The sequence below is a fragment of the Myotis daubentonii genome, chromosome 18 (assembly GCF_963259705.1).
Source record: "Myotis daubentonii chromosome 18, mMyoDau2.1, whole genome shotgun sequence".
NCBI lineage: Eukaryota > Metazoa > Chordata > Mammalia > Chiroptera > Vespertilionidae > Myotis > Myotis daubentonii.
This window is the reverse complement of record NC_081857.1, coordinates 31780304-31795257: the sequence shown is the minus strand read 5'-3', so window position 1 is coordinate 31795257 and position 14954 is coordinate 31780304. Positions and strand designations below refer to the sequence as shown.

At 47.4% G+C, this 14954-nt stretch overlaps 1 protein-coding gene across 1 annotated transcript; it reads left to right on the top strand.

Moving 5' to 3' along the window:
- The first annotated feature begins 9186 nt into the window (after positions 1–9186).
- On the top strand, positions 9187–13765 carry S100A11 (S100 calcium binding protein A11). Its single transcript, XM_059675178.1, has 3 exons — positions 9187–9341; positions 12393–12545; positions 13457–13765. The coding sequence occupies exons 1-3, from the start codon at positions 9339–9341 to the stop codon at positions 13607–13609; spliced, it is 309 nt and encodes a 102-aa protein (XP_059531161.1). The 5' UTR covers positions 9187–9338; the 3' UTR covers positions 13610–13765.
- The last annotated feature ends 1189 nt before the right edge of the window (positions 13766–14954 follow it).

Genomic DNA, 14954 nt, shown 5'->3' with positions numbered 1-14954 from the left:
CTATCTTTTCTGTGATGAGACCTTCATCCCTCATCCCATTGTTTTGTAGGGATGTCTGGTCTCCTCATTTATATTGTAAGCTAATTGAGCATGGAGATCAAATTCTATTCTTCTTCTTAAGGACTTAACACTTAAGAAGAATAGAATGATTCTATTCTCTCTCATCATTGATATTTCTATCTCTATCTCCCTCTCCCTTCCTCTCTGAAATCAATAAAAATATTTTTTTAAAAGTTAAAATAAAATCCTTAACAATCATAGTTTCAGAAATAGGTCTTGATACATAAGGAAATGTAATTATTAAATGTAATTATTAAATTTAATTATTAAATTATTAAATGTAATTGGTTAAATGTAATTATTCTTTAGTCACTGGGTTTATTATCTTCTTACAAGAAAGAAGATGTTCCACGGATGTCTGTGTCTTCACCACACTACAGCAAGTCATTAAGGGGCCACCTGAAAGGACCGCATCCGGGAGGTGTGTGGGCCTCAGAACCTCATGCCTGGGGCTTGTCCGCCACCTTGTGGTGACTGACTGCAATGTCCCAAGTAGATCCATCTTCAGGCAACAGGGACTGGAGAAAGGACCCCACTTCACTGCCCTGGCCCAGGGGCTGACAGTGAGTTTACGTCCTGTTTTCCTTCGTGGAGTTTCCAATGGATGGAAGATTCTAGCCTCTCATGTTCATCTGTAATTGAGGTTGTAGGGCAGGAAGTGGGGTCCATTTCCATTTCCATCTCCTCACTTTCAGTCTGTGTGCATCTTTCGTTCTGAGGTGGATCTCTTCTAGGCAACATATTTATGGGTCTTTCTTTCTTATCCATTTGCCGGGAGCATTTAAGCCATTTATATTTAAAGCAATGATTGGCAGGTACATATTTATTGCCATTTATTCATGTAACTCTGTTCCCCATGACTGTTTTGTAATTACCAATTTGTACTTCTTAATCCCTCCACCTTTTCACCCAACCCCCCACACCCTTTCCCTCTGGCAACCATCAGTCTGTTCTCTGTGTCTATGTGTCTGTTTCTGTTTTGTTAGTTTCTTTTGTTCTTTGATTCCACCATAAGTGAAATCATATGCTGTTTGTCGTTTTATGATTTATTTTACCTAGCCCTGTGGTCGGCAAACTGCGGCTCGCAAGCCACATGCAACTCTTTGGCCCCTTGAGTGTGGCTCTTCCTAAGCCTTAGGAGTACCCTAATTAAGTTAATAACAATGTACCTACCTATATAGTTTAAGTTTAAAAAATTTGGCTCTCAAAAGAAATTTCAATCATTGTACTGTTGATATTTGGCTCTGTTGACTAATGAGTTTGCCGACCACTGACCTAGCCTAATACCCTCTAGGTCCATCCATACTATTGTAAATGGTAAGATTTCTAGTCTTTACTTTTATAAATTATAAAACGATTCAAAGATAGATAGATAGATAGATAATAGATAGATAGATGATAGATGAAGGGTGTATTGGGTCCAGATGGTAAATGCTGATGATTAGTTTTCCTGATATATTGAAGGTTTAAGGCCTCATAAAATTCCTGCAATTCCACAACTTCTTCCTTAGTTGAGAAACCTGAAATGAATGAGTGTCTGCCCCACCCTCCCACCACCAGCGTGCGCCAGCCCCTGCTGTCCTCCCCACAGTTGAAGTCCCAGGGGCTGCTGCCTTCTGGGATTGTGGGCAATGAAGGTGGGGGTGGGAATGAGGTACCATGACAGCACTTCCCTCTGGCAGCTTCTGGGGCCAGGCCTCCTGGCATTTTAATAGCCCCCAAACATCTGTGCCCACAGGTGGTATTCTCTCTCTCAATCAGAGTTCTGGCTACTGAGGTGCCCTGGGTCAGAAATCAAGTGGAGCCTAAAGCCTAACAGAGACAGGCACAACCCCACCCCACCACTCCATCACCACCCCACCACCTCACCACCCAGCCCACCACCCCACCACCTCACCACCCCAGCCCATCACCCCACCACTTCACCACCCCAGCCCACCACCCCACCCCACCACTGCATCACCACCCCACCACCTCACCACCCAGCCCACCACCCCACCACCTCACCACCCCAGCCCACCATCCCACCCCACCACTCCATCACCACCCCAGCACCTCTAGCCCAACACCCCACTCCACCCTCTCCCTACCTCCCCACCACCTCACTCTATCCCCTGTCCCTTCACCCTACCCTCACCTCATCCCATCCCCAAACTCCCCCAACCACCCTCCAACCCCCATCACTTCCACCACCACCCACACTCACACCACACCCCCAAGCTGGGTCCTGTGAGCCTTTAACTGGGTCCTGTCCTGTGAGCCCTTAGCAGCTCCACTCAGAGACCTACCCTCGGACCTACCCACAAGCTCTCCTTGAAGTTCGGTAAGGAGAACTCAGACATTGCTTGTCCCTGAGTCACTTCCTGGGTAGTGGCCCTGAGCTTCTACCCTGCTCCAGGCCCCAAATCCTACAGGAGCAAACGTCATTTTTTCCACTGAGACCATCAAAACCACTATGGTTTTCTGCCGCAACTAGATCTATTACTGACTAGCTTGACCTAGCGGGGAGGGACAGGGTCGATCTCCGTAAGAAATAAAATCCAGGACCCAAGTGCAGAGAGGCCTCTCTCTACTCCCGGCACATGGAACCAGAACAGGCGGCCCAGGCAGACACCTGGCCCTACTCATGCCCAACCCCCCACAGGCATGCACGGGGTGCCTTGGTGCATTGAACTGAGACAGGGTAGGAGCTAGGAGCTCCATAAATATTTACGGACTAAATAATCTTCCCATCCCCACACTGTGAGCCTCTTAAACCTGCTTTCTTTTCTGTTTTAAATTTGCCCTCTTAAACGTAACACCGTCACACCATCTTGCTCTAGAAGAGCATTTGCTTTTCTCTCTTCCTCTAAACAACGCCCACCAAACCACAAGGGGAGGCCACACTCAGGCAGGCAGGGTAATGACTGGGAAATCTCAGCGGGTTTCAGCAGCGGGAGGTACTGAGAAACAGGTAATTCCTGTTCCTGGGCCTGGCTGCATTTGTTTGCAAGTGGTGACTAAGCAACGAAGGGAAATTTTACTAGGTGAGGAGAGACTCATGTGGAGGGAGGGGAGCTGTGGGCTGGGCTGGGAAATGAGGAGAGGGCAGCTGAAGGAGGCAGCCAGAAACCAAAGCTACATTCGAGATAACAGGCTTCAGAGATGCTGCCAATTTAGGCTGAAACACAGAATGTACCACAGCATTTAACTCCTTTGTGTCCACCAACATTTTGTGTCTCAGCAGACTTGCTGATTCACAGGCCTAAGAAGTGACTTGTTTTTTATCAAAAACTATAACTTTTAGGAAATATAGTCAATAATGTTGTAATAACTACATGTGGTGTTGAAAGGACAGAGCAGGACTGATGGAAGCCGCAGGGTGTATAAGTTACTCAGCCTGCCCTTATCTGGGCCAATGGGAAAGCAGGGGAAACTAGCCCAAGGCCAAAAGTATGCTGGCCACCCCCCCCCCCCCCCCCCCCCCCCGTCTTTGTGTAACCAGACCCTAGCTGCACCCTGCCCCAACCCCCGACCCCAAGCCCTATAAATTCTTTGTTCTCTTGGAATTCGGGGCTCTCTCTTGCACCCAGTAATGGAGGCAAGGGGGGGACCAAGCGAGCTTGTATAGGAGACCCTCTGCTTTTGCATCGGACTGGCTGGTTCCCTGGTGTGGTTTCCTTGGGGATCTTGAAATCTGGGCATAACAGTGTCAGGTAGGTGCAAGGCTTATGGGGCGATCACTTTGCAAGAGATATGTGTCTAACCTAAAACTAATATAATATTGAATGCCAATTGTAATTGAACAAAATTTTAATTAAAAAAACTATTAACTCTTGAGGGACAATTTTACAATATCTGTCAAAATTGTAAATGCTCATATTCTGGAAACCATTGATTCTACTTCTAAGTGTTCCTCCTCAGATATGCCTGTGCATGCGCAGGATTTCTGGAACTTTTTTTTTTTTTAGAAAGAGAGGAAGGGAGAAGGATACAGAGATAGAAACATCGATGAGAGAGAAACATCATCAATTGGCTACCTCCGGCACCCCCCACACTGGGCTTAAGCCTACCACTCGAGCATGTGCCCTGACCGGAAATTGAACTGTGACCACTTGGTTCCTGTGCCAATGCTCAACCACTGAGCCACACCGGCCGGGCTCTAGAATATTTCTTAGGGGGAAAAAATGAAACTATCTAGTTTTTATCAATAAAAAAGCCCACTGTTAATGCTCCCAGAAATCTATATCTGTAACATAGATACAATATGTGATTTTGTATCTGTGTTACAGGATGCTATGTAGTCATTCAGAAGAAGGAGGTGGAAATATAGGCACTGATATATGAAAAAATGTCCAAAAAAGATCATGAGGTGAAAACAACGCAAGTGGTGAATGAGTGTATGCAGTATTAAAAATATCTCTTTCCTGCCCCAGTCAGTTTGCCACATATGTAAATCAAAACCACCACTGAAAACACCACAAAAAACAAATGACAAAAGCCAGTGGGTCTAAGGGGGATAAGAAGCTTTTGCTTTTCACTTCAGTATATTGGAAATTTTTAAATAAGAAGTCTATATTGCTTTTAAATAATAACAATTATCTTAAAGAGAGAAAATTAAAATGTGCATATATAGACATATCTACAATGTCTAAGGCAAACTCTTTACTATAAAGTATTTGATAGGTATGATCATAGAGAGGAAGAACAGAAAGGTTGAAATTTACTGTCACAGGAGATTTACAGACTGGAAGCCAAAACTGTGCTATGGGTTGCAGATTTTTAAAAAAGTCAGATATGGCCTCTGTCTTCAGGGAGCTGGCAGCCTCTGCAAAAAGAGATGTACGTGTAGATAAATAACTGCCCGACACAGTCGAGGACATCTGGGCAGGGTACTATGGAGACAGTGGCCAGCTCCCCTGGATGGGGTGAGGGCAGGAGGGCCGGCAGGAAAGCTCTCAGGAAGAAAGGGCCGCCCTGCTGAATGTTAAGATGAGCCAGTATTTGCAGTAAAGCCAAGAAACCTGCCTGGCCCTGCTCCTCACCAGGTCCTGCAGCCCCTCTGGGCTTCAGCTGCTTTATCTCAAGTGGAATCAGCTCCAAGATTCCACTACAGAAACACCATCCATTCACCCAACAAACACTTGCCTGGGTGTCTCAGTGGCCTGAGTAACATAAGCCTTGAAATAATAAAAACCCAGAGGGATCAAAGCCCCAGGGATGTCTGGTCTTATAAATCAGAAAACAACGGAAGTCGCCTCCACATTCGATCAGTGGAGGAGAGAGAGGAGAGATGCTCTCGTGTGGAATCTAGACATTGTTCTCTTCCTGCCAAAAGCTCAGATGTTCCACATAAGCCCAGCTGTTGCCGGGCTGCAGGGCAAAGGATGTGCAGAGACAGGAAAGCTAGTTCCAGGAACAGGCCACCTTGGCAGGCTCTTTGCAAAATGCAGTCAACAGAGAGGAAACCACCTACATTTCAGCAACATTTAAATCTGCAACTACAAATTAGCTGGTGACGACAGTGCTTCAAGTCTGAACTTGGAGAGATTAGAGGCAGGCTCCAAGCATACTACACCCCTGGAGGGTGTCAGGCTCAGAGGATTTCTGACCTGGAAGGAACCATTGAAAATATCTCTTTCCTGCCCCAGTCGGTTTGGCTCAGTGGACAGAGATTCCAGTCAAGGGCACATGCCCTGGTTGTGGGCTCGATCCCCGGGAGGGGGCGTGCAGGAGGCAGCCGATCAATGATTCTCATCAGTGATGTTTCTATCTTTCCCTCTCCCTTCCTCTCTGAAATCAATAAAAATATATTTTAAAAAAATAGATCTCTTTCCTTCACAAAGTTGATTACATAATACAAGTCACTATTTTACTAGCAGCAGGAGTTACTGCTACAACAATGTTTTGTTTTATGGGGGAAGGGGGTAATGGAAGTTCCCACATAGAGCACTGTCAACTGTCGTGTAAACACTGTGATAAGAACCCATCCCACAGTCTGTGGTTCAAGTGGGGGAATGTGGCCAATGTTCACCACGGGTCCGTGGGACAGAAGAGGTTACATACATTTGGGGCTGCAATTGTGGGCCTAAAAACCAACTTCTGGCTAAATAGGAAAAAGAATGAAGAGTAATTCATTCATAGCATTTTAGTAAATATACACCGTGTGTGTGTGAGCAAATAACTGATCTTTAAGCTGATTTTGTGCAAAGAGGCCTATTTGGTGAAATAAATAGGTGAAAAAAATACTTTCCCACTCATTAAAAACAAATCCAACTAGCTCTTTCTCACATGCAAAACTGTCATAACGCCCTGGCTCTGAGGGCCAGGTGCGGTATATTTATACCATGGAATACTATGCAGCTGTAAAAAAGAACGATCTCTTACTGTTTGAGACAGCATGGAGTGACAGAGTATTACGCTAAGTGAAATCAGCCAGTCGAAGAAAGACAAGTATCATGTGATCCCACTCATATGTAGAATCTAATGAACAAAATAAACTGATGAACAAAATAGATCCAGAGACATAGAAGCATGGAACAGACTGCAGAATCTCAGAGGGAAGGCGGGGGAGGGTGGGTAGGTAGGGAGTGCATAACCCATGGTGAAGGTCTGGGGTGGGGGGGGAGGCAGGAGCGGGGCTAGAAGGGGTCAAATGGGGGGAGGGGGACATATGTAATACATATGTAATACTTTCTTTTTTTTTTTTTTTAATTGATTTTTTACAGAGAGGAAAGGAGAGTGATAGAGAGCCAGAAACATCTCTGAGAGAGAAACATCAACCAGCTGCCTCCTGCACGCCCCCCACTGGGGATGCGCCTGCAACCAAGGTACATGCCCTTGACCGGAATCGAACCCGGGACCCTTGAGTCCGCAGGCCGATGCTCTATCCACTGAGCCAAACCGGTTCTGGCCATATGTAATACTTTCAACAACAAAGATTTAGGTGTTTTTGTTTTTGTTTTTGTTTTTTAACAAAGATTTAGTTTTTAAAAAAAAACATATCCTCGTGTGAGGATTATAACAAAACAATAGGTGGGAAATTGTGGGGCTCTTAAACCTGTGGGTCGCCCTTTGGGGGTCGAACGACCCTTTCACAGGGGTCGCCTAAGACCATCAGAAAACACATATATAATTACATACTGTTTTTGTGATTAATCACTATGCTTTAATTATGTCCAATTTGTAACAATGAAATTGGGGGTCACCTCAACATGAGGAACTGTATTAAAGGGTCGCAGCATTAGGAAGGTTGAGAACCACTGTCTTAAAGGCTGGAAGATATTCAAAACGTGACCTAGCACTGACCAATCAGAACAGTGGCCTGGCTGCATGGCTGCAGCAAGTCCAAGAGACCCTCACCACCCCTGCATTAACCCCCATTACTTGGCTGTGGGAATTCATTGCTCAGGAGAGGGACAGGGCTGGCTGGAGCTTCACATGGATGGCACTCGGGATTTAGGCAAGAAGAGAGGCCACTCAGCCACTGGCAGAGAAGAATTTCAATATTTTCACAACTATTGTGGCCTTTCCATTGAGCACTGGCTAAAAGGTCAACCCTGCTGACAGGCAACAGTGAAAAGTTCCACTTGACCGAGTAAACAGCGAATGAAGGGAGATAATGGAAAAACATCTGGGATTACACTACAAGGGACCTTGAATTCCAAGATGAAGAATCTAGACAAAGATTAAGCAATACAGAGCCACTCAGAATATGTTGTCGACACATTCGGATCACAACAGATTGGACGTGGATCTGATAGTGTGTGGCCTTTTTGGAGTAGAAATTGAACGTGCATGTGATAATTTCCTGTGGCTTGTTAGGAAAGAGCAAATTTCTCAACTTTGAAACAATAGTTGAGGACCTAAACACAACTATGAGGAGGACTTTGCTGGTTTCCAACCATCAGCATGAAAGATGTCTGGAAGAACATAAAGAAAACTAAATGTGGCCCTGGCTGGGTATCTCCGTGGTTAGAGCATCGTCCAGCTACACTTAGGTTGCGGGTTTGATTCCCAGTCAGGACACATACAAGAAGCAACCAATGAATGCATAAATAAGTGGAGCAACAAGTCGATGTGTCTCTCTCTACCCCCCACTTCCTCTCTCTCTTTCAAATCAATCAATGAAAATTTTTAAAAAATAAATAAATGTGGGCAGACAGTGGAGAAAAGCCAATAGTTAAAACAGTTAGCCCCCACCTGCTTGCACAGGGACTCTGGCTGCTTTGAAGATGCCATCTCTCAAACGTGAGGGAATGAAGGGGGATGGCTATGAGGACAGAGACAAGGGGAAGTGAGCGGAGGGAAGGGCTTGGACTCCATACAGCTCCTCATGATGTGGTGACCCCCAATTTCATTGTTACAAATTGGACATAATTAAAGCATAGTGATCGATCACAAAAACAATATGTAATTATATATGTGTTTTCCGATGGTCTTAGGCGACCCCTGTGAAAGGGTCGTTCGACCCCCAAAGGGGTCGCGACCCACAGGTTGAGAACCGCTGGCTTAGCGGGATCACGTTCATGACGCCCCACATCAGCAGAGCACAGTGTACAGAGCACAGCCATACCGCAAGGAGTCATTCACGTTCTATAACGCTCCCCATTTAAAGAGCCCTTTTGTATTTATTATCTCCTTAATTATTATCCCCATTTCACACTTGAGAAAACTACAGCTCAGAATTAGGCAACAGTTCCTCTAATAAGAGAGAGGGCTGGAACCCAAAGCCAGGCCTTCAGGCTGCGCCCGTGCTTAACTGCAGTAGTTTGGGGTTTGGAGTTTTGTGGTTGAACTGTTCCCGGTTTAGAGGGAAGTTGAAGAGCAAGGTGCTCCACTCCGCACACATCCCCGCTCTGTTAACTGTCCTCGGTGGCCCCCTCTCCACCTCCCCGCTTCCAGGGAACTCCAGCTCCACGATGCGGGCCACACCCCACGCTGCATGATGTTAAAGGGCACCTTTCCGGGTATCCAGCCTGAATGAGCAGAATGAGTTCCTCCACCCACGGATATGGCCGGTGCAACTTTTAATTCCAAAAAGTAAAAAAGCTTCAAGGTGCACAGGGCAAGGGGAGAGAGAGAGAGATGGTTTAAGGCTCGGATGGGTTTCCTGTGCGTTGTAAGGCGGACAAGTCCCGATCTGCACGGCGGGGGAGCGGAGCAGGGGCGGGCGCAGTGAGTCAGGCCGGCTGCGGGGCGGGGACAGGCGGGGGACTGGGCAGGGACCGCGGGGCCCCAGCCCAGAGCTCGCCGCGCCGCTTCCCGCTCACAGCCTCTGCGCCTCGCTCCGCTCCGACATGGTAAGCCCGACTTTTTACTTGTCTTCCTCTGGAATCGAAAGGAAAAGCCACCGCATCCTTTCCACCAGGCTTGATCTGTGGCTTCTAGGTGGACGTGGCAGGAAAAAGCAATCCGTGGGAGGGAACCGGGAAGAGAGGACGGAAGGGAAAAAGCCCTAATGTTCTACCTGGAGCAACAGCCCAGGGGTGGCCCCCGGAGAGCCTTTGTTTTCCGGGGGGAAGAGAGGGCTCGGGCTGAGGGGTGGGAATTGCATGGCCAGCGGGGCGGCGGCTGCCCCAGGTCCCTCAGGCGCGGAGGGGCGGGGTCCCTGCTGGTGCTGCGGGCCCGCGCCCCCGGATCCCGGAGCCGGGAGCCACATTACAGACTGGGGTGGAGCTCTGTGAGCGGCTGTTCCTGTGGACCAGGAAGGGCCCATTTCTGAACAGTCGTCTGAGCCCTGGGAAAATCCAAGTTTCAGTTAACTACAGGCAAAGGGCCAGGACAGAGACGGAAGCCAGCCCGTCCCCGGAGCAGAAGCTCAGCCAAGAATGTGGAAGAGCCCTGCCCAGCTAAGCCCCTCCCTTCCTTTTCCTCCCCCGCCCCCTTCTTTCAGGCACTCACTGCGCCACCTGTGTCCCCCCCTTAGCTCCTGCCATCCCCACCTTGAATTCTCTACCTTTGCAATGAAGCCACCTCCAACATCTGCCTCCTCTTTGGTGCAGGGAGTCAGCAAACTTCCACCCAGGGACCAAATGGGGTTTCTGGACTTTGCATTTTTCAGTGGTTGAAAGAAAATCAAAGGAAGAATAATACTTTGTGACATGTGAAAAGTATACGAAAATCAAACTTCAGCATCCACAAATCGAGTGTTATTGGCGCAGGGCCACACCCATTCATTATGAGTTGTCTCTGTGGTTGCCGGTCCGTTACAAAAGTAGAGTGACGAGCCGTTATGGACCACACTGGCCCAAAATACTTATCATCTGGCCGTTTACAGAGCACATTGGCCAACCCCCTGCTCCAGTGTGTCAATCTGTGTCCCCACCTACTCTTTTCCTCTTCTCCTTTCCATGCAACAACGGACGAAGTCACATGGGAACTTGGAAAGGCAGAGCCAGCACCACCAGGTGGTGAAACCTGGCATGATGCCCTGGAGCGGAGGGGGGGGGGGGGAATGCCACTGGGGGTCCTTGGAAGGAAAAGGGGGGTGTTGGTTAAGAATGAGAACCTCAGTACTGGAGTCTGCTTTCAAGTGTTACTTATTCACATTCCTTTTTTTTTCTTCCTCAAATGTTGAGTGTTTAATTTGCGTTGTTAAAATTCGTTCACTATCATAGTTTCCACCAAATACAACTCTGAGGTGCAGTGAGCTGTGTGGAGTGCTGGCCTCGGGGCAGGAGACCTGTTCTCCTCCCTTTCAGCAAATGCCCCACCCTGAGCATTGCCTCCCAACACCCCTCCAGCTCTACAGATTTCACAATTCCATTTCAGTAATGTGATCGCGGTGTTTCTTGCGTTTGGTCTGGAAAATTACCTCTGGGGAGAAGGGAGGTCTCTCCCTGTGGCTGATAGCAAGTTTTCAAGAGGACAAACAGAGTCTAAATGACCGCAGTCAAGAACAATGTTGGGGGGGGGGGGGGAGTAAAGCAGAGGCCACAGTGAAACTGGAAAAAGCAAAGCAATCTGAATCCCACAGGGAAACTGGGCAGAGGAAGCCGCTGTGGACCTATGGAACGGTCACAAGGCCCTTGCCCCTTGGTCTGGAACCTTCTGCCCCATCTGGCACGCCCTCCCAGCCAATCCTGTTCCCAGCCAATCCTGTTCCCATCTGACACAGTAAGACAGTGCGATTTTACTAGGAGTCCTGATAAGAAAAGCGGATGTGCAAACACATGTTTCTAGGCTGTGCTATTTTGTTTCTCCCCCAAACCCTGAACCGACCAACACTTTTCTCTCCTTAAGAAAAAGTTCCAACAATGTGACCTTTGGGAAAGAGCCCGCCTCTGGAAGGGCTTCATAGATTCGCCCAGACGCAGCGGGCAGCCGGCACCTGGCTGGGCTGGTAAAGCGCCAACTAGCAGAGAGACTGGGAAGGGAACAGCCTCCAGGAAGGAGGGAGGGAGACCCTCAGCCACACAGCCTCGGGGCTCTGATCAGTCTTTAGCTCATTAATTATGGGGCCTGAAAGCTTCCACCTCCGGGCTCCAGGAAGTACAACTCAAGAAAAGTCACCACCCACACATAGACCATTGTCAATGCCCCAGATAAAGCCTCAGAGGAAGGGTGTGGCCCGCAAGTGTTCCAGAAAGTCTGCAGTTGCTGCTCTTATCCACCAGGGGGAGCCCAGCAGTTCCTCACTTCTCGGCCCGAGGTGCCCACTAGAATGATGGGCACACTCAGCAGGACAGAATTTACTTGAAGATTTCTCTTGAAGGAACGCAGAGCCCAGCACAGGCTTTGAATCTCCTGCTCCTGGTGCAACCACAGCCGTGGTTCAGCTCTGTAGAAGGCATGGGGACTGTGTGAGCAGCCATCTGAGAGCCCCCATACCAACCTTCCTGGTTTGAAGTAACCAGAGAAGTCCTACCAGTCATTCCTGTGGGAATTCATGACATCTGCAAGTAGAAGGAGCAAAGGCTGAGGACTGCAGAAAGGATCTGGAGGGCAAGATTCCAGGGATGACTCTGCTATGCTTGATATGCACATGAATTTGTGGGTGTATAGTTAGTTATACATCTATTTACCCACGTGTTCCAACAATACCAGTAGACCCTGTCACCCTTACTCTCATCTTGGCAGCCTGCTGCTTTCAAGCTTAGCCACATGCTCCATACTTCCTCTCACTGTATTTCTCCTGGAATAACCATGACGCGATGTGGGAGGGAAGCTCACAGGATGTGACTTTTTGTTCCTGTCTTAGGCCCCTAAACCCTCTAAAAAATGACCCAGTCCTTTAGGAACTGCTCTGACCCAAAATGAAGAGATGAGATTCTCTGGAGTGTTCTCTAGCTTCCGGTCTTTGATACGTTGCCCTTGTCTGAGCCCTGAATTTTTTTTTTTTTTCTTCCAAGGCAAAAATGGCCAGCCCTACAGAGACCGAGCGGTGCATCGAGTCTCTGATTGCTGTTTTCCAGAGGTACGCTGGAAGGGACAGTAACAACTTCACACTCTCCAAGACGGAGTTCCTAACCTTCATGAACACGGAACTGGCTGCCTTCACAAAGGTACGGGTCCCAGCCCTCACCCCCAAGCTACCCAGAGCAGGAAACAAGCCTGCAGACTGGCCAGGAAGGAAGCAGACTGGCCAGCAGCTAACCCCCACCCCACACTCCTGTCTCCTTTTCATTCATTCGAAGCTGGAGGTCCACATAGCAGCCTAGGCTGAGCTCCTAGGCCTCAGAGTGAGCTCAGAATGACTAGTAAAGGATCTCCTCTCTCTTTTTCTTTGAATAAGATGTGTTTTCAAGATCAAAGTTATGAAATTACCTGACATAGGGAGAGCTTCCCTACCATTTAGGGAAAAGAGCTTACAAAATGGTAAATGGCCTAATGGGAAAGATTTCTAATTTTATTCCTCTACCCCAAAGCCTCTAGGGCAGTCCTGTCCAATGGAACCTCCAATGATTTTTTTAAAAAATGTTTTATATCTGCACTATCTGATATAGTAGCCACTGGCCACATGTGCCTGTTGACTTTCTAATGTAGTTCATTTAAGTAGCCATATAGAACCAGTGGCTATAAGTGTGTGCATGTGTTGGGGGTTTGGATGAGTGGGAGATAAGGCTGATAGACAGGGCATCCCATTTTCACTTCAAATCACTCGACTTTTATAGAGTTTGTATATTGGAGTTGCATGGAACACTTGAGGGGAAAAAGGTGTTCCACTGTTTTTACAAAATTGAATAACCCCTAATTGTCACATAAAGTCCCCTGAACTAGGAACCAGAAAACCTGGGTTCAGGTCTCAGGTCTTCCCCTTAGCCAGGTCACTTTACCTCTGGTTCTGTGTCTGGTTAGTGGGAATACTAGAGCCCCTACTCTTGCAAGAATAAAATGTTGGCAACATATTTGAAAGCATTTTAGAAAGAACAATAGAAAGATACTATGAACATTATTGTTGTTATTGTCTCTGCAGAACCAGAAGGACCCCGGTGTCCTTGACCGCATGATGAAGAAATTGGACCTCAACTCTGATGGGCAGCTAGATTTCCAAGAATTTCTTAACCTTATTGGCGGCTTGGCGTTAGCTTGCCATGATACCTTTAAGCGTTCCCAGAAGTTTGTCTGAAGAACCCTTGGAGCTGGCCTCCAGCCCCAGCCCCTTTCCTTCAAGTTTCCCAATCATCCTTTTCTCACAGATCACACACACCCTGAGCCCAGCGTACTTGCCACCCCATGCAGGCCGTTCCTGCTGGTAGTAATAAAACAGTTTTTTTTAAACACACATTGGAGAGTCAGTAAGTTTGTGTAAGGGAAGGAGAAGGGTGGGAGGAATGTAAATTGAATTGATTAAAGCAGTTACTGGAAACAGCACAGTAAATAGTAAAAATGCATCTTGGGTTTATTCTTATGACTAATGATGCCATCCAGACCCATCTCTAAATTACTCAGATTGATGGAGAGTTGTCACTTGTGGTCACTCTCATTAAATATCTACCCCTACTACAGGCATTGACATAGGCTCGGGATACAGTCAGCAAGACAGACAAGGTCCCACCTTCACTAAGCTTACTTTCTCAATGGGGGGAGGGAGGACTGAATGAATGAGCCCATGGCGAAGGCTTAGTAGGGGCTGGGGCGGGGAGGAGGCAGGCAATGGGGGAGAAACAAAAACAAAGCGGACATCTGTAATTCAAGATGAATTTTAAAATAAAATGGGCTCACAGACAAACATTACACTGCACATGAGGGACCACCAGTACATGCAACAGATGAGAGACTTTGCACCCAGGTAACAAGAAAGAGCAATTTGCAATGGACTTTAATGTATCTTTAAAACAGCGGTTCTCAACCTGTGGGTCGTGACCCCTTTGGCAGTCAAACGACCCTTTTACAGGGGTCGCCTAAGACCATCCTGCATATCAGATATTTATATTATGATTCATAACAGTAGCAACATTACAGTTACAAAGTAGCAATGAAAATAATTTTATGGTTGGGTCACAACATGAACTGTATTTAAAGGGCCAGAAGGTTGAGAACCACTGCTTTAAAATGTTCAGGTAAATAAAACAAGAAATAGGATACATAAAACAAGAACAGGAGTAGATGAAGAGAGAAAAAGAAGCAAATAGAGAATTTATAAATAAAATATACAGTCATGCAAATATATAAAGGATCATGAAGCTGGGCACTGCACCAACAGTTCTAGGCCCAGCTCCGGTGATGGCTGAGAGGATCTCTCCCGCCCACCTCACCTCGGGAAGACCTGGTGACTCACCTCCCCAGCCCACCTCACAATGACCCTATTGTACTGGCCATGAACCTGGTGAGAGGTGTGTTGGGAATTGGAACGGAGAGATGGAGAGGACCACGCCTGCGCAGCTGCTGCGATAAATCATGCTTTGTTTCTCGGCTCTCCCTAATCTCCTAAGTCTCCCCAGTCATCACCGAGCGCATTCTTGGATGACCAC